We start from the raw sequence: 19436 nt of genomic DNA on the forward strand, positions 1-19436 counted from the left end.
CCCAACCCCATGAACCCGCATGCAAAAACATGCAATAAAGTTGATTTTTCAACCTCCTATCCTTAAATCCCAGTCCTCACCCCATCTTTGTCAGCCCATTCCCTCTCTCCGTTCTTTGACCATTCATATTTACTTGTATATACCATGGGTCAATCTAGTTTTTTTTTGGAAAAAAACCATACCCATGGCCACCTTAAGTGGATCAAGATTGAGTGGGTTCCATTTGTTGATTTTTAAGACTCCATAGATTAGCCCATCGAGAAAAGGAGAGTCGACATATTGAAAAGAAAACTAGAAGAAGAAAGACGTTATAGATTTGTGTCCTAACTTTCCCCATGGAACTCAATTTATAGATGAATAAAATTATAATATTATAATTATATTCTTAAAACTTAAACTAATTATATCAATGTCATCTTTATGAGATAATTCTTTATTTACCATCGACGAATCCCAACTACAGATATGTGAGTTTGAACCATCTTCCAACACCATTAAACTACTATCCTACTGGAGGATATGACGTCCCTATGGGGCTATATCAAGAAGAGGGATAAACAACCGCACCCACCGTTTGCTAGAATTTCGTTGGCTATGTTCAGAAATTGGTTGTAGATGCTTGTCATCGGAACCCTAAGCATCCGAGGATGCATTTCAAAATTACCCAATAAAAAAAAATAACCCCGAGTATATTACTCATGCTTAGCTCTGGATAATTGGATCATGCGGCAGTTGCTCACTTTCTTTGGTTCTGTTCTCTTTATATTATCTCAACTTCATCGTCTCCTCGTCTTGAAGCTTCTATCTGCTGATATCTACAATAAAAGTAGTTTAAAAAACTATAATTCACCCCATTTGATTTGCCTGTGCAACCCAAACTGTTGTTTTATGGGATATCTTCAATTTTAAATTGATTCCGACTTCTGGAGTCAAATTCCTTGCTGCCAATAAACACAAAGCAGATGCCAACCTGGTCATTTTCTTTCATAGGAATTATCTTCACACAGAAGAAATGTCAGCATGCCGACTCCTACTTTGATCCCATCGTAACTATCTTTAAAAATACTATCTTGACAAGAGAATTTCACCCACATTTATATTCGTTTTTATGATTTTGATAGAGTTCCGTAGTGAAGAAATGTCTCAAGTCCAGCTTTTGAACTCAGGCGAATGTCGTTAACTATATTTAGAGTGATTGATTATGTTTATGTGAATAATATTTTGAGGCTACAAACCTTTAACCTGAAACGAATACAAACAAGAATCAGATTATCCCAATGTGCTCTCATTCAAACAGACAAACATGGTGACAAAACCTCTAGCAATTCAGAACAAGACAAGCAGAGGATCATCCTTCTTCAACGCACAAACGCCACTGACAAATCGATGAAATGCTATAATTCTTAACGATGTGAGGTTCCCTGTGCTTGCTAATCAACAACTAACTTGTCCTAGAAAGAGATCCCACGGCTGTTGAGACAAGAGGAATATTCATCACAAGTAAGAAACGAGAAGGCAAAGCTGAAGGCTTGAGCAGCTTATATAAGGAGGTTGGATTCTGATCTGGGAATCAGTTGACATCGTTCAGACGATGGAGTTGATTGTTTTTCTGGTTCTGGTCGTCCTTTCAGTTATTCTTCTTCCGGCTTTAGCAATTCTGCATTCATGGGCCTCATCATCGAGAGAACTGGGAAATATTCCTGGTAATTTGGGTTGGCCTTTCATAGGGGAGAGCTTATCCTTCATTTCTGAGTTCTCCAGCCACTCTGGTATCTACAGCTTCATGAACAAGAGACAGCAGAGGTATTTCACAAATGTTAGATAAAACTAATTGATGTTTCGATTTGACATTTCCCTGTTCCTGAATTGCTACTTTGATCAGGTTTGGAAAGGTGTTCAAAACAAGTGTCTTGGGGAGATTGTCAGTCTTCATGACAGGAAGGGATGCAAGTAAGGTCTTACTGTCAGGAAAAGATGGGATCGTGAGCTTAAACCTATTCTACACTGGGAAACAAGTATTGGGTCCGACCAGCCTGCTTCAAACCACCGGCGAAGAACATAAGAGGCTCCGGAGACTGATCGGCCAGCCATTGTCGGTTGATGAGCTGAAGAACTCCCTCCATTTCATTAACGCTTTGGCTATTGAGACATTGGACGGATGGCAAGGTCGAAAAGTCCTAGTTCTAGAAGAGGCCTCAACTGTAAGTCCACTAACAGAACAAATTAATTCGTATGTTCCTCCATCGAGATAGGCATCCTTTCTGGCACAGCAGGCTTAGTTTTAGTCATTTGTTGTGCAGTTCACTCTCAAGGTGATAAGTAACATATTGATGAGCTTAGAGCCTTCTGGTTCAGAACAAGAGAAATTCCGTGAGAACTTCAAGATCATGTCTTCTGCTTTTGCCTCCCTGCCTCTTAAGATTCCTGGATTTGCTTTCCATAATGGGATTAAGGTATAGTGCAAAAACTGGCTTAGTTACTGTTTCTTCTCAGTTTAATGGTACTTTAAACTATTAGCTTGTATCAGTTCAGTATTTGTAATTATCAACATTCCCTGAGAAATAAACAGGCACGGGACAGAATGTATGAGATGTTAGACTCGATCATATCAAGAAGAAGAAGTGGGAGCGAGGTCGGGTTTGATTTCTTGCAGTCCCTGCTGCTAAGGCAAATTGAGGAAGGAAGAACAGGAGAAGCAGAGGGAGACAAACTCACCGATTCACAACTTAAGGACAACATTTTAACTCTCCTGGTTGCAGGACATGACACCACAACAGCAGCCCTGACATGGGTCATCAAATTCCTAGAAGAAAATCCCTCTGTTTCAAAGAATCTCACGGTAATTTGATCATTAGAGGTTACCTTGACCCTGCGGATTATTAAATGCTTCATGGGTTAGCATTGGAGTCACACTGTAAACTTGCAGGAAGAACACAGAGCAATTCAAGAAAACAGGAAAGAAGGATCAACTCTCACCTGGTCAGAAATCAACAACATGCCTTATACCAATAAAGTGAGCTGTTCTCCTTAGCATTTGCAAACACTAACTAAACAACAACAACAACAACAACAACAACAACAACAAAAAAAAAAAAAAAATCAGATTTATTGACTTTGATCTTACTCTTGGGGGAAGCTCAGGTGATCAGCGAAACTCTCCGAAAAGCGACGATCCTACCATGGTTTTCAAGGAAAGCAGCCCAAGATTTTGAAATTGATGGTGAGTGAAGTGTCATCTACAATATAACTGGAGCGACTACAGCCAAAAAGTACGTGTGAAACTAACACTGTTAGTTGCTGTCTCACTCTTAGGATACAATATCAAGAAAGGTTGGTCAGTGAATCTAGATGTAGTATCCATCCACCACGATCCTCAAATCTTCACAGACCCAGAAAAGTTTGACCCATCAAGATTTGATGTAAGTATAATTTTTGCTGCTTCCATGGCTTTCCTGCTTTTTCTGTGTAGGTTATGTTATCGATCATTCTATGGTTGAACGCAGAAACCTCTGAAGCCATTTAGCTTCTTAGGCTTCGGTAGTGGACCCCGTATGTGCCCTGGGATCAACCTGGCCAAACTGGAAATCTGTGTTTTTATCCATCATCTAGTCTGCAGATACAAGTAAGAAACGAAATCCAAGCAACCTTTTTCCTTCATTTCATGAGTTTCAGGTTTGACAGTTCTCCTTCCTATTTGCAGGTGGAAGCCATTGGAGAAAGACGACGCCATCCATCCAACACTCGTTCGCATGCCCAAGAACAAGTACCCCATCGCAGTCGAGCCACTGTAAAATTGCCCCAGTAAAGAAAATAATAGTGGGAAAGCAAAAAATTTCGTTGTGTCTTCACTAGCAGAGTCGGGCTGAAGTGAATAATTCTGCAATTTATTATCTGTCCACGATAGCTCAATCAAAGCAACTGTGTTTGATTATATAATTACAAGAAGCTTGAAGCAGTTGAAAGATTCTAAAAAGAGGAGAATGGAGGGTCCAGTTTGTAGTTTGTGCGTAAGACTTTGAACCATCTTTAAGCAAAGTAGCAAAAGTAGATTCGATGCTAAACTTCCCAATAAATTACGTTTATTTCAGTGTGAGATTCGCATTGATGGTGCAAAGGACCCATCCGAGAATGTTTCTTCTAAAGAAATAATTACGTTTATCGTATTAAGGCTTTGACTGGGCTCTTCATCTCTATTATAGGGTAATTAACAAATAGTGGCTGAATTTGTTTTTTGTGTTAGGATGCTTCATCCCTGTGAATCAGGCCACCTTACAATACCACTTTTTGAATATTTTTTTACACCCGGAAAAACCCCAAAAAGACACAGTCGATTTATCAGCCTTACCACCACGGGTCAACGGCTACGATAAACCGAGGCGACGACATTCTTAAAGCCGCAAAAAGGCCAAAACAGGAAAACCGCCCGCGAATAGGGCGTCATCGACGGCGTCCCGGCGCCAACATATCCTCCCCCGAGATGACCGGCGTTTGCGACCTTTCGCTGATGGAGCGCCTGCCCTCCGACGCCCTCTACCAAATCTTTGCCCACCTCTCCCTCCCTCAGATCCTTCTCTGTCGCTCCGTCTGCAAGCTCTTCCACCAAACCCTAACCGCCCCGGCCTTCCTCCGCCTCGTCCACCCTCTCTCTCTCCTTGCCATCCGTGGCCACGTGTCCCCATTCCCCGCTCTTCACGCCCTCGACCCCCGCGAGAACCGGTGGCTTAGGTTCTCCCTTGATTTCCTCGCTTCTCCCTCCGCCTCTCCTGTCGCCGCCTCTCTTGGACTCCTTTACCTCTGGATCGACTCATCTGAGTCCTCTCAGCGATCGCTTGCTGTTTGTAACCCGCTAACTCGCCGGTTTCGGTTGCTGCCGCCGCTGGGTTCCGCATGGGCACGCCACGGGACTGTTCTTGTTTCGGGTCACCGGGTGCTTGTGTTGTCGGAGCTAGCTGTTATCTCCTTGGCGGGTACGGATGGCCCCTGGCAGAAATTCTCTTCCAATTTGGCTTCAAAACCCCGAAGTCCAACAGTCATCGGAGACTCCGTTTTCGCGCTCTGTGATGTTGGATCTCCGTGGAGGAGCCAGTGGAAGCTCTTCTGGTGCCGGTTGTCGCAGCTGGGAAGGACCCACTTGTGGGCTCCTCTGGAACGGCATGACTGGAGCGATGTGTTCGATATCTTGAAGCGACCCAGGTTGGTACCTGGAGTTGGGAATAATATTCTGATGATCGGGGGGTTGAAATCATCGTTTGCATTGAATTCTCCGTGCTCCACGATATTGATTTTGCTGTTGGACTTGGAGAGTTTAAAGTGGGATGAAGTGAGTCGGATGCCTGAGGAAATGTATCAGAAGTTTTGCTTGTCGGGGAAATTTAAGGTCTTTGGAGGTGGCGGGAGGGTGTGGTTCTCGGGAAAGCGAGTGGGTAGGTTTGCAATGTGGGGTCCGGAGGGCTGGCAATGGGTGGAAGGCATCCGGGGGAATGGTGATGGACTTTTCCGAGGTTTTGTATTTGATGCTAGTCTCACTGCTGTGCCCTGAATCTGATGCTCTTATGGGTAAGTAAATTCGTGTATAATTGCGATTTTTTGCCTTCCATATAGTGTTCTGATTCGATTATTGATAGTCTGAAGTTATGTCATTTTTCCTATTTGAACCAATGCAAACTTCTCTTTTTTCCTGAAATTTGTTGTTGTTTCATAAACTTCATGGCTTATTTCGTTGAATTAGTAGTAAGTTTGCTCCAACTACACCCGGACTACGTTTAAGTTCTTGTGATGTTAATCTGCATTTAGTAATGTGCAATTCAAAGGCATCCTGAAGTTTCTTTGGTCCATCGATAGATTTTGGCAAATCAACTCTTTGCTTATGCACAAATAAGCGTTCTATATTTTAGTTCTTTTCTAACTTTTAGAGAGTTCTTGATGTAATTTTCTTGCTTTAGTTATCTCAAGTATTGCTTTCACTTATAAATCTTTCAAACTTGGTTCTGTCTGCATTAATTGAGACACAGATTGCTGTTACCTGCAGAAATGATGCTGGGAATTAGGAGGAAGCGTCCCTCTAAGACACGCTTCCATTAAGAATGACGACTTGCTAATTGGATTATCCATGTCAGTTCAAGTTAACAGATCCTTATCAGTTTTGTGTCTAAGGACTTGAATGTTTAATATAACTTTGAAATTATAGGGATAAAAAAATCCTCTATCTTTGCTTTTAGCAAATGCTATAAATTGAGTAAGATACCCGACCTTGCAATAAAAGATGGAAAGGTAGTCTTCTAGAGTTTATGATGCATATATTTACCACTCCTGACAGGCTCAAACGTTGTCCTTGGCATGAATGAACAAATTCAGATCCTATTCTGTAATCTTTTTTATTTGACTAAATTAATTCTACTCCCTTCTAGTTTTCAGTCCATTTACTGGCTCCACTGCTAGGATGATCTTCTTCAAGTATTTGAAAGTGCTTCAGACTTATGTTCTAATGTTTGAGAAAGTTCTATGCCAGTTATCAACCTAAAGATACCTTCCATAACCTTTCATGGAACTGGCAATTAATACTATTTGTCAACCTAAGTGCTGATAGTCATTTCTTGAAATCAATAGTTTGTATCTATTCATTATGTATGTTGGATTTTACGTGAAGGTGAGTATATTGAGGAAGAATGATAATCTTGTTATAATGGTATAACAAGCATTAAAATGCCTTAGGAGAGTTATAAAAATGGAGATGTGAATTTCTCAATACGGCCAGTGGGATTTTTTTTTTAATGAGTCAGATCTACCCTTAGTTTTATGGTTTCTCTATATGGCCCATTGGAATTTTTTGAATGAGACAGATCTACCCTTAGTTCTATGATTTTTAGTAAGATTTATGAAATGCTATTTTGATTTGACAATAGAAGCTTAATTGTATTAACTTTTCCTTTTTAGATACATTAATACTTTCTATCTGTTAAAATGCTAGCTGAATACACTGTTAAACTAGTTTCTAAAAAGCTAAGCTTTAGGTGGAGATGGAGCAAACCTATTCATTTGAAAAATTAGAAAAGAAGAGGAATTACACCAAATTCTTCTATGAAATGTTTCAATATCATCTACAGAAGAAAAGACAAACCAATTTACAGGAAGAGAAAAGAGGAGAGAATTTTATAGGGCACCTCAAGGTCGTAGTAGAATCTGAAAGGACTGACTTCATAGAGTGGAGCATTTCTACTGTCATAGTTCTTTTTTCTCTCTTTTGCCATACTCTTGATGTTCCTCTCACAATTCATGGTATTCTATTCCTTTTTTTATTAGTGTTTCCTTTTTTAATCTATTAATTAGTGGTCTTCAATATCATTCAGGGCAAAAGAAAAGGTATTTAGTAGATTTTGAATAAATTTTGTAATTTAAATTTCATTACCTCTAAACTGACCGGTTATTGGTTGATGTGCTCAGTTTAGTACTTTTGTAAGTTCTGAACAACCCAGCTATTAGCTTATCAAGTATAGAGTATGCACCCTAGTGGGTGAACTATGTTTCTGTGTTATGGTTTTCTTGTTCAATTGGAAGTCAGAAAAGAGGATCTAGCTGTACTACTTAAAACAGGAAAAAGCAGGAAGGTGGACACTAATTTGTGAATTAAGAGAAATGGTTGGTCTTCCTATCTGCACCTGAATCCAAGCCAAATAGTGGCTAAAGTGGGTATTTGGCTGTATATTTCTCTTGTGTTTGTATATCAACCTGTTACCTTGTCTTAGTGATCTATCTGAGTCAAAAAATTTCCTCTTTAATTTGTTGTACCCTACCAGTTTCTTTGTGAAGGAGCATGTGGCTGCTTGTAGTGCAATTCAATAGGATATGAGTCTCCTTGCAGTTCTTTCAAAAAAAAAAATCTTTGCAGTTCATGAAAATTCCACTCTGGTTGCAAGTTGATTCCTCAAGTATTCTATACTGATCCACAACAGTCTTAAGATAATTGATTCAACCTAAAGCACCGGTTAGTCTCAGAGAAGGTGCTTTCTATAAGCTCCCAATACCTAAGACCTCTGAAGACAGCAAGAGTCTAGGCTCTTTCAGTTCTCAAGCTAACTTTGTTTTCTTTATTCTTCTGACAAACTCTTGCAAACTTTTGTTCTTTTTTTTATCAATAACAATGAATTGAGTTTTTTTCATAATAACAACAATGAATTAAGTTTTTTGTGCTAAATGCTATCCATTTTTGTTTCTGTACATTTCCGAAGATGGGTAAGTCTCTGCTGTGCTGGATTCACGGGGAAAAAGAACTGCTGTTAGTTTTGAGCTTCTGTTGTGAACGAATTAAAGCTCTATTCCAAAACGTGGAATGCCTTCGAAGTTCTGAGGCGACAGTGAATTGAGATCTGCTTGAAGAGGTTAGCAGATGTTTCTTTTGCAAGAATTTCATCAAGAGTGAGGTATAGATAGAGACCATATATAAATCCATATGAAGAATGAACCAACAACATATCACAGAAGAAGCCGTGTGCGCTTATGGGGATAGTAGTTTTTACCAAAACTGAATATCATCATCGCTTAAAGCCTATACAAGATTGCAAGTATGGACATGGAACGGAGCTCAACGGTGGCACCTACAGTAAATACATATGCATTGCTTTTTAGCTTATTTCCTAGCCAACGAAAAGTAACGGCAGGAGCCCGGTAAGGGATGCTGTAATATTCTTTAAAGCATTTTGTTATACATTAGCATGATTTAGGCTTCTATGTATACGATAATGTGATTTTTAATACTTGTCGTGATTTTATAAACTTTCAAGTCTATCAAATGTTTGCCTAGTATAGCCACATAAGCAGGGGTGGCATCGAATCAAGCTAGTTCACGAGCGCCTCGAGGTCGGCTCTGTTTGATTCGATTTATGAGTTCGAAATCCAGATATGGCTTGTTTGAGATAATGAATCGAACTCGACCGAACCATTACTCTGTTCGAAAACTCATGAGCCGGCTCGTTAACGGGCTCGAGAGTCAGGAGTAGGAGCGAGAGCGAGGAGGGAGGGGGGGGGGGGGGGGGGGGGATTCTTTCTCCCCTCGTCACTGTCGAGTTTCTCTTGTCCGCTATTGTGGCTGCCTCTGTTGTTATCGACAATTGCCTCGTCGGCCACTTTTGCCGTTGTGCGATTTCTTTTCCCTCGTATGTTTTTGTTGTTGCCGCTGCCTCTCCCCGTGAGAAGACGATTTTGTACGTGCGATTTTATGTTAAAAAAAATTATAGGGACTATTAGTGGTTTTTTTAAATAAATATTGAAAAAATATTTTTAGTAGAAGTACGTTTCTAGGGACTATTAATGTCTCATGTTTTTTTTAAATATTTTTCTAATTGAAAATTCTTATTAAAAAATCATATAATTTTCTAAGTAAGATTTTCCTACCAAGATGGGCTAGAAAATCGTATAGAAATTTTTTGAATAAGAAATTTTTTGAATAAGTATTTAACAGTTGATGCTGTAATACTTTTAGTATAAAGTAATTGTCATGGCAAGTTTGTGTTTGATATTTTATTTAATTAAAAAATTATCGGTAAGTATAGTAATATATTATATTGATTGTTAATTTTTATTTATTTCCCTGGAAGAGGCAATAAGAGGTTCATTTAACTTTCCTAAGAAAATTTTAAAATATTTCTTGTAATTTTTTAGTAAGTCACTAATAGTAATAGGCTTTTATTTAAAAGTTTTTTATGGGAAATATGTATCCTAGAATATAAATTTTCAACCAGGGGCACTAAGGAGGCCATAATAAATTTATAGCCAGATTAAAAAATTACAAAATAAGTTAGACAACATTTGGGGTAAAAAAGATTAATATTAGTGTGTTCTAATCTATTATCGAGATTCAATCCCGAACCTCCCCTATCATTTTTTTTATAAAATATATGCATAATTTTATATATAATTTATTTGACATATATTTTATGTAGAGTATTAAATGTAGGTTAAGCTCGAACTCGGCTAGAGCTCGAGCTTGAACTCGATTAAAATTATATTAGGCTCAAACTCGATTACAATTTTAGGTTCGAGGTTAGGGTCGACTCGAGCTCAAGTTTGAAATATTTAAATCAAACTCGGCTCGAACATAGGAAGGTTCGGGCTCAGCTCAATTCGATGTTATCCTTATGCCCAATTTTAAGTAGGGGTCATGCCCAATTTTATGTAAAATGTATGCATAATTTTATATATAATTTATTTAACATGTATTTTTTGAAAAATTTTAAATATATGTTGGAGCTCGAACTAGAAACATGTGTTTTTTGAAAAGTTGTAAATTAATGTTGAAGTTCGAACTCAGTTCGAACTCGGTTAAAATTATTTGAGCTCGATAATAATTTTAGGCTCAAGGCTGAGCTCGCTCGAACTCGAGTTCGAAATATTTAAATCAAACTCGGCTAGAACATAGGCAAATTCGGGTTTGGCTCGATTCGATGCCACCCCTACACATAAGTAGATAACCATGCCATTCACCAGTCCAATTGGTCAAAGATTATAGAGTTTCCTTATAGGCTTTGTAATTATCTTTTTAATAAATTTTCTCCCCCCCTAAAAATTGGGTCAAATGGCTAGTTGAACAGTCAATTTTGTAACAAGTTTGATTGAAATTTTAAAATATTCATTTTTAATTACTTGGGTGTATTTCAGTTGAATTATTCAAAGATAGTTTCAAACTATTACCTAAAGATAGTGGTTACCACGTTTATAATTGTGTACTACTATGAATTTTCATGCATGTTACTAGATGAAGAAAAAAAGATTTTTGTGGGATTGCTTGCATGTGCATTAAAAGTTTCTTTCCATTTCTCTGATTTTTCAGTATCAAACGCCTTGGATATCTTTTTTTTTTTTCAAATATTAAATTTCAAATGAAGAGTCTCTATTTTTTGTGACATAAGGGTAAGGGTGAGAGAAAAGCAAAACTCCTCAATAAAATAAAATAAAAAGGTGGAGGATGATTGGCCCCTATCACTATGTGTTTGCTATACAAAAAAGGATGGGTGACACCATCAATCTCTCTCAAACAAACTAAAATAAAAAGCTGACAAGGAAATTTTGCCACCCCACTTTTCTTTCTTGCCATCTGAGAGTGAGAGTGAGAGGGAGAGGAGGGGAGGAATCTCCACTCTGGTTTTCTTCTATTATATATATAAATATTGAAAAATTCCACATGGACCAACATATCTGATTCTCATTTTGTGTTGCTTGGTCAACATGTTATTTGCTTAAGCATCACATTTTGTGTTGCTGCGACTACCCGTCTAATGGAGTATGTGAAAGCAACTACGGAGCAGCTTTCTGTAATCTTCTCTCTACATTAATCTATTCACAAATCGCGTAGAAGACCGAAATCACAACCGAATATCCCGAGGTATCTACTCCACGGTTCACAAATCGCCGGCCTGCGAGGCCGACACGGTTCCTCAGTCTTCGGAGGCGAACTCCGTACATTGGGCCATGGTTGGTAATTTACGAAACAGGCGTGACTGAGGTCAGATATCTCATAATTAGAGTACTTCCCACCTTTCTTAGCAGTATATCCAATTCCGAATTCAGGACCGATTATCCTATCCACTTCCGTTCTCCCCACTTTTTTTCTCCTTGCAGCAAAATAATAAAGAGCTTTTCTCTCTTTCTTTCTCTCTGTGTTTTTTTTCTATATCCGTCTTGTCCGTTCTCTCCGTCCTGACATTCCTCTCTAGACATACGTCGTTCTCACCTTTTGCTTGTTTTTCCGTCTTTCACCCTTTTTACCTGATGCAGAACTTCCTCGAAAGTAAATATTCCTTCTTCCTTTGTCTCCCCTGGCACAGTGTCGTCAAATGATTCTTCTTCTTGGGTGATTCGTTCTTTGGTTTTTCAAATCTGTTTGTTATCTGGGGTTTGTTGGGTTTGCTGTATTTGTCTATGAGACGACGGTTTCAGTGTTTGGACATGGAGTTGACTGAAGGGGTTGGTGAGAGCTCCTCCCCTCCCCGGCCATTTGGAGGGTTTGGAGCTTATGATATCCGGAACGACATTTATAATAGACTGGTAGAGAACGGAAATGAAGAGGCTATATCAAATCCGAGCTTTCGCGAACAATTGGATGCTCATTTTAGCAGATTGCCGGCAAGGTACGAGTGTTTTTGAGGTACTACGATGTGGTTTACAGGTTACGGATTATGAACTGTGGCTTGTTTTGGGAAATTGGAACGGGAATTGTGTTTTTGTTAGTATGTACTCGGAAACTGGACCAGGTAAATGCTTTTGCCTGAAATAATTTTCAAGTGTGATTTATTTGCTTCATTTCAGCTACGGGGTTGACGTAAACATGGATAGAGTGGAAGACGTTCTGTTGCATCAGCGGATTCTGGCAGAAGCTAAAGATCCGGAGAAGCGGCCTGCTTTTCACGTTCGTTTCCTTGAGGTACTGATTTACCTGACGGTGGTTAAGAAGGCTTTTAACTTTCCCTCTCCGGGAAAATGCGCTAATTACGTCTTGAAGTTTTGGTGGATCTGTTCCGTACGAATTTTAGAGACACTTAATTGTTCTGCTCTTTTTGTTTATATATATATATATATGTGTGTGTGTGTGTGTGTATTATTTGAATAAATTACGAATTCAAGTTATTAATATGTTCTTTGTTTGGTGAACAAACCGAATCAAAAGTCGGCCTATAACAGTGGTTGTTTCCTTGATGTTCTTTATAGCTTCTCTCATCTCCCATCCGTTTATTCATTCTGTTGCATTTTGCTATATATCTGTTATCATTTTTCCGCTACAAAAACAATAATTGGATTTGTGCTCTCTCTGAAAATTAAATTACATTCATTCATCCTGTTATATTATGCTATATATCTGTTATCAGTTTTTACCGCTACAAGAATAATAATTGTATTATTACTCTCTCAGAAATTATTTATGTCAGAAGAGTGCAGGAGTATGGCACAGACAACTTAAACTATGTTAAACATTTAATGAGACTTGCAGTTATTGAACTAGATCGTTTAAATAGAGTATTTGAAGTACTCTATGCAGGATATGCTGCCCAAAGAGTTCTCAACTTCAACATTAGAAACTATATACTTAATAAAGTTGCAATTTATTTTTAGTAACTACTAGACGACTCTCATTGCAAATCCTTCTAAAGGAGTAACCCTTGACATCCATTCCTTGGTGTGAAAGAGTTTTCATTGGAAGCCCCGTTAGTGTATTTGTCTCGGTTGTTTGTCTTTCTACTTGTTATCTGCTAGTTAGAATATCTTTCCACAATTAGTTCTGGTTATTATTTGGGATTTATATTTTTTGAAACTTATGGTGTATTTTAAACCCAACAACTTTTCGTAGCACTTTATCTATGTGGGACTATTCCTTGTAACACGGATAACATAGATAGGGTACTAACTCAATAGGGTGCAATGTAAGCCCAAATGCAAAATTACTACCCTAATACCATGTTAAGATTGAGTTTGGTTCCATCACAAATTGATTACCCACTTAGGAGACTTATTTCTCAATCTTATAAACTAACAATTTTTCATAACACTTATCTGTGTGAGACTATTCCACCTACGGATACCATGTTAAAGTTGGGTCCAAATCCATCCTAGATTGACTAGCTACATTTAGTAGGCTATAGGCACAAAAATATTTTAAATTCTTGGATCTACATAGGACTATTCTAACAAGGATTATATGAGCGTTTACAATGAGTTAAATTGCAAGCTTTTCACAAATAGTTATGGTAGGCAAAATTCCTCTGTTCCTCATTTTTTATGCTTTTACTTGTAAATAAAATGAGCTGCCACCAAGCTATTGCTCATACTGTTTACTCTTAGTTCAACCAAAGCGATTTGTTTATTGGTTTACACTTCCTTACATTCTATGTCGTCTACAACAAAGGGTAATGCTACAGAATTTTAACTATGGTACCCTGTCATTGTATTTCCATTCATTGTGTTTTTGAGAAACTTGATTCAAGGCTTAAAATTGACCTATAGGATAGATATGTTCTATTTTATTCTCCAGGTTCACTTTAGTGTGTCCTCATGTTGTTGGGATCTTGAAACTGAAACATTTTCCAAAGCAAATTGAAAAAAGTGAAATTTAAGAGTTTAGAGAGAGAAACTGAGAGAGAAAAGAGGAGAGGTTTGTGACAAATGAGAGTTCTGCAATGACTCTCCTCGGGGATCGAGCTTGACCCCCCAGTCCTTTAATAAGAAACTTCAGTACAAATTATAGAAATGCCCTTAACTTAAAAATCACTTAAACCCTTATCTCTCCGTACATACTTGTTCAAATTACATGAAAATAGAACTCGAGAAAAAACTAAACACAAAATAAGATAACATAGCTGCTGGACATTATAGTAACTGTAAAATAAGATATTACCCTTTAATGGATTTTCTAACACTCCCCCTCAAGCTGGAGCATATATATCTATAAGGCCTAGTTTGCTACAAAATATCCCTGATTCACGACTACCCAATGATTTAGTAAACATATTTCCAATTTGATCACTAGATCGCACATCGGGAGTGACAACCTCCTTCTTCATCACAACATCTCGAATAAAGTGATAATCTACCAAAATATGTTTAGTGCTTTCATGGAACACTGGGTTCCTTGTCATGAATGTAACAACCTGATTGTTACAGTACATGATCGTGGGTTCATCCTATTGTAGGTTTAATTCTCTTGCCGGAGGTCTTATCCACATCAAGTCACTAACTGTATGAGTTATGGCTCTGTACTGAGCTTCAATGCTAGAATAAGCTAAAAGTTGTTTCTTGCTCTCCCAACTTATCAAATTACTTCCTAGAAAGACGCAATAACCTGTGGTAGACTTTTGGTCAAGCTTAGATCCGACATAATCAACATCTGAGAAGACCTTTTTCTTCATGTGGTTATGGGGCTTAAAAAATAGTCCTCTTTTGGGTGTCCCTTCCAGATATCTCAAGATCCACTAGACAAATTCTAAGTGAACCTTGTGAGGGCACTCCATGAACTGACTCACAACACTGACAACAAAGGATATGTTAGGATGAGTGATAGTGGTGCATATATGAGTTTTCTAACTAACTGATGATATATTGTTTTATCACGGAGTTCATCATTCTGTCCATCATGAAGGTCATATCCAACCTTCTTAGGAGTCTCTACAAGCTTAGCACCTAACAATCCACACTCATGTAACATGTTTGTGACATATTTTCTCTGAGTCAGTATCAGACCTACCTTGCTCCTTGCTACTTCAATACCCAAAAAGTATTTGAGTGACCCCAGGTCTTTAGTTTGGAATTGTTTTGCAAAATGTGCTCTTACCTCCTCAATGCCTGTCACATCACTGCCAAATAATATAATGTTCATCAACATATACTAGTAGTACCACAATACCCGATGATCTCCTCATGAAAAAGAGTGGGTGATTAGAGTGACTCTTGCCAAATCCAATAGAAATGACCACTTGAGTAAATTTTTTGAGCCATGCCGAGGGCTTTGTTTAAGCAACATATTGCTTTCTTGAGTCTGCATACTTTGTTAATCTCCCCCTGAGCAACACATCCTGAATGTTGCTCCATGTAGATTTCCTCATCCAAGTTTCCATACAAAAAAACATTTTAATATCAAGCTAACATAGTGGGCAACCCTGGTTGATTGCAACAAAAATCAAAACCTAAACCGAAGATAGACTTGCAACAGGAGAAAATGTCTCAAACACATCGACCCCCTATGTCTGTATGTAGCCCTCGGCTACCAATCTAGCTTTTTATTCTTCAACAAATCCATCTGACTTCTACTTCACAATGTATATCCATCTACAGTCCACAATTGTAGCACCTACGGGCAGGTCATACAACTGATGGGTGCCCTATTTAGTAGTGCCTCCATCTCAACATCAATATTTGTCTGCCACCGAGGATAAGAAAGTGTAGCCTACACAGAGGAAGGAACAATACAAGAGGACAAGGACATATGCAATTGTTTGTACCGGTCATAGAGCGAATCAAAAGATACAAAGTGAGACAAAGGATAACGAGTACCTTTTCTAACACCTTCCCGAAGGGCGATGGCCAAGTGTAAATCACTCACCTTAGGATCAATAGACAAAAAAGGTTTTTTGGTCCGGTGTTAGAGAGGGAAGAACTGTGTCTTGAGTCACTTTTTGTTTGTGATATACCTGTGAAGTTGGGTCTAAGGCTCATCCCAAAATGACTAGTCAACTTAGGAAGTCTCTTACCCAACTAATAAACTCAAGATCTTTGTACTCACTAATCCATATGGGATTATTCCTTAATATTCCCCCTCACCTGTAGGCCCTCTTTTGTGGCTCTTCAAGTGGATAATTTCCATGTGGGACTATTCCTTTACATTAACTATAGCGGCTTTTCTGCAGTAGCATCAGGGATCGGACTAGGAACCTCCTCCATAGGAGCAGGGGAAACAACTTTAGGAATAGAAATGGGTGGAGACACTTCTATAGAAGATGAAAAAACCCTAAAAAATGTTACGTCTATAGAGATAAATGTCTTCTTAGTAGATGAACAAAAATAGTTAGGACAACATCACTCCAATACGATTTTGGTACATTCAAATGGAAAAACATGATACGAGCCACTTCTAAAAGATGGAGATTTTTATGTTCAAACAACACCATTTTGCTGTGGTGTAAAAACACAAGAGGACATGAACCACACCTCTACTCATTATAGCATTGTGAGAAAAATGACAATCAACTTCTACATCCGTTCATGGAACATTGGATTGTTGGCACTGAAAATTGTGGCCTGGTTATCAAAGTACATTTTCATAACTTCTTTAGTTGGAAATCCTAGTCTTATAACATTGATCTTGCTTACAGAAGCTCACTAACTGTGTGAGCTATTGCTTGACATTTGACTTCTGCACTAGAGTGAGATACAATATTTTATTTCTTGCTTTTCAACTAACTAAGATTTCATCAATAAAAACACAATCCCTAAGGTAGACTTCATACCCAATCTAGACCCTGCATAATCAGCTTCAAAATATCCATTAATCTGCGACTATGAGGCTCATACAATAACTCCTTCCTGGTGCACCCTTCAAATGCCGTAATATTTTGTATGCAGCTTCTAAGTGGATCTTCTTGGGGTGCTCCAGAAACTGGCTAATCACACTCACAACAAATAATATGTTTGGTTGAGTCACTGTGGCATAAATAAGTTTGCCTACTAAACTTCTATACATGGCCTTGTCTTTAAGCTGGACACTATCATCTTTATAGAGATTGGGATTTACTTCCATAGGTGTCTTAGCTGGCCTTGCTCCCAGCAAACTATATTCTTGAAGCGTATCACATACTTTTTTTGTTTTAGAACAATTTTTGCTTTACTCCTTGTTGCTCGGTGGAACAACAGCTACTGCTGTCTGCATTACTCCGTTAAAAGCTTTGGTGAGTGTTGGAACATCATCTGATGAAAGTATCAAAGTGCGGATTACATCGTATTCAGGGCCTAAACTATCAAGAAATGTAGCTAAAAAATCTGTCTTTGCTGCTTCCGAAAGTTCAGTCTCCTTAGTAGTAAAGTTATGATAAATTTCAAGTTCCTGTAAAATGCTTTGTAATTCATTGAAATAATCAATAACTGATCTATCCCCTCTTCTTAAACCAAAAAACCTAACATACAACTCATAAATCCTAGATAAATTACTTTCTTGATCATACAAAGATTGTAGGGATGTCTAGATTTGATTAGAAGTCTCACAGTTCATAACTCGTCTTCTGAATTTCAACTCCATGTTATTGAGTAACCATGTCATAACTTGACAATCCTATGCTTCCCTATCATCAGTCATCTGGTCAGGAGGATTATCCCTCAAGTATTTCATCTTCTTCTTAGCCTTAAAATAAATTCCTACGATCTTGAACAGCCCAAATAATTTGTTCCATTCAACTTCTCTCTGGTAATCAAAAGAGTATTCTAACCATCTTAATTACTAGACTTCTTGGCTGGTGTAATAATCTCACTGGAATCAGCCATTGTCTACTAATAAAAGACACCTGTGTTCTCACACCAACCATGCTGGTATCCAACTAACACACCAACCAGCACTAATAAATCATCAAATATACACTGTAAATGCTTGGACAGAGGAAGTGGGCCCCACGTACAATTGAAAACTATGAATCAGAAGCACAATCTAAGGCACTGTACTGCAACTATTTCATAATGAAAGAATACAAGCTAAAGGGATAGTCACTTTAGGATGATGTCAGCCCTAAAGATGATGATGCAGGCAATTTGCAGGTGTAGAAGACCTGCACAGGCACTGGATTGGGGAAAAAACTCCCAAACAACCCTCTATGGGCACAAAAAATTCATAAAGTTGTTCAATTGATAGCACAGTACATTAACCCTAGGGTTATGACACAAGAAAGAAAGGAAAAATCTGACTTTTTATTTCAGTCAGCTGTAAATCCTGAAATTTCCCTTTCTTGGAGAAGTAACAGATTTAGAGGAGGGAAAGAAGGCTGGTACCTCACAGCAACTGGATCAGAGCTCTAACATGATGTAGAAAACAATAATATAAAAGAAAAAAGAGAGAGAAAGGAGAAGAGAGAGAGAGAGACGGAACACTCGTTAGGGGTTAGAGGTTGACCCCTTTTTGTATTAAATATTTGCTTAAGTAAAAATGACATCAAATTACAATAATGCTCCTCTACACATAAAGCCTTAGAACTTTTTAAATACAAGTTGGAATAAAATGAACCATAAAATTCTAACATGAAGACCAACCTTCTACTATATAAGGGACACACAATCATAATAAATGACCAAAATATCCCTATACAGGTATTTCAACAGTTACTAGGGGGAGGGATGAGAAACCTCTAGCCAAAACAAGGAGAGAGTTGGCAACATCATTATGGAGGGTGGAAACACCATCTTTAGCTTTGACAGAACTCATAGGAATACATTATTGGACAATTTTGTCTGAGTTTGGCTCAAGAACTCTTATGCCCATTTGTCTAGATTTCATTTATGAATACAAATTAGACCACCTTAAGAACTTCTAACATAATTATTGGCATTGGTTGCTGATGAACACTGAAAATGTGGAGTCTCTTTTCTTGATGTTTTTAAGTTACTGGACTGAATCTAGTCTGAAATATTTGATTGTGAGTGCTTTGCCATTGAGCTATAACTGTGCCTGATAATTCAATTTGTAAGGTTTGTAAATCTGATATTAAGAGAGAGGACTAGAAGGTAGAGAGAAGGAAGGGGGGGGGAGAGGGCGGAGAGTAATGTGCCTATCATGGTTTTCCAACTCATTCGACCCACAACTCGGATTTGGGACAGGGCGGGTCAGGTTGGGGGTCAGCTTGACCTTCTACAACGGGTGAGTCCCCTTTGACTCGGGTCGAGTCTGGCCACTGGATGTGTGAGTCTTGTTTCCCGAGTCCGAA

At 38.3% G+C, this 19436-nt stretch overlaps 3 protein-coding genes across 5 annotated transcripts in view; all 3 read left to right on the forward strand.

Moving 5' to 3' along the window:
* Positions 1–1591: 1591 nt before the first annotated feature.
* On the forward strand, positions 1592–3815 carry LOC137958666 (abscisic acid 8'-hydroxylase 3-like). Its single transcript, XM_068805746.1, has 9 exons — positions 1592–1803; positions 1883–2201; positions 2301–2453; positions 2570–2839; positions 2927–3013; positions 3142–3220; positions 3313–3419; positions 3504–3622; positions 3701–3815. Exons 1-9 carry the CDS (start codon positions 1592–1594, stop codon positions 3789–3791), a joined length of 1437 nt encoding a protein of 478 aa, XP_068661847.1. The 3' UTR covers positions 3792–3815.
* A 545-nt stretch (positions 3816–4360) lies between these two features.
* On the forward strand, positions 4361–8750 carry LOC137959749 (SKP1-interacting partner 15). Of its 2 annotated transcripts, none has more exons than XM_068807090.1 (2): positions 4361–5556; positions 8226–8750. In XM_068807090.1, exon 1 carries the CDS (start codon positions 4478–4480, stop codon positions 5537–5539), a length of 1062 nt encoding a protein of 353 aa, XP_068663191.1. In that variant the 5' UTR covers positions 4361–4477; the 3' UTR covers positions 5540–5556; positions 8226–8750. The 2 variants fall into 2 exon arrangements, with proteins under 2 accessions (XP_068663191.1, XP_068663192.1); XM_068807091.1 differs by lacking the exon at positions 8226–8750 and adding an exon at positions 6029–6485.
* Positions 8751–11703: 2953 nt separating this feature from the next.
* Positions 11704–19436, forward strand: part of LOC137958694 (serine/threonine-protein kinase STY46-like) — a 30864-nt gene continuing 23131 nt past the window's right edge. Inside the window, exons 1-2 of one of the 2 annotated variants that reach the window (XM_068805787.1) lie at positions 11704–12119; positions 12298–12412. In XM_068805787.1, the coding sequence (XP_068661888.1) occupies positions 11911–12119; positions 12298–12412 (324 nt within the window). In that variant the 5' untranslated portion in view covers positions 11704–11910. Of the gene's footprint in view, positions 12137–12297; positions 12413–19436 lie in introns of both variants that reach the window. The other variant, XM_068805788.1, reaches the window with a different exon arrangement.

Source organism: Aristolochia californica, unplaced genomic scaffold (genome assembly GCF_029961685.1).
Source record: "Aristolochia californica isolate CCGP_79_NKW_82.1479 unplaced genomic scaffold, dmAriCali1.0.hap1 SCAF_3, whole genome shotgun sequence".
In the NCBI taxonomy this organism is placed as follows: Eukaryota; Viridiplantae; Streptophyta; class Magnoliopsida; order Piperales; family Aristolochiaceae; genus Aristolochia; species Aristolochia californica.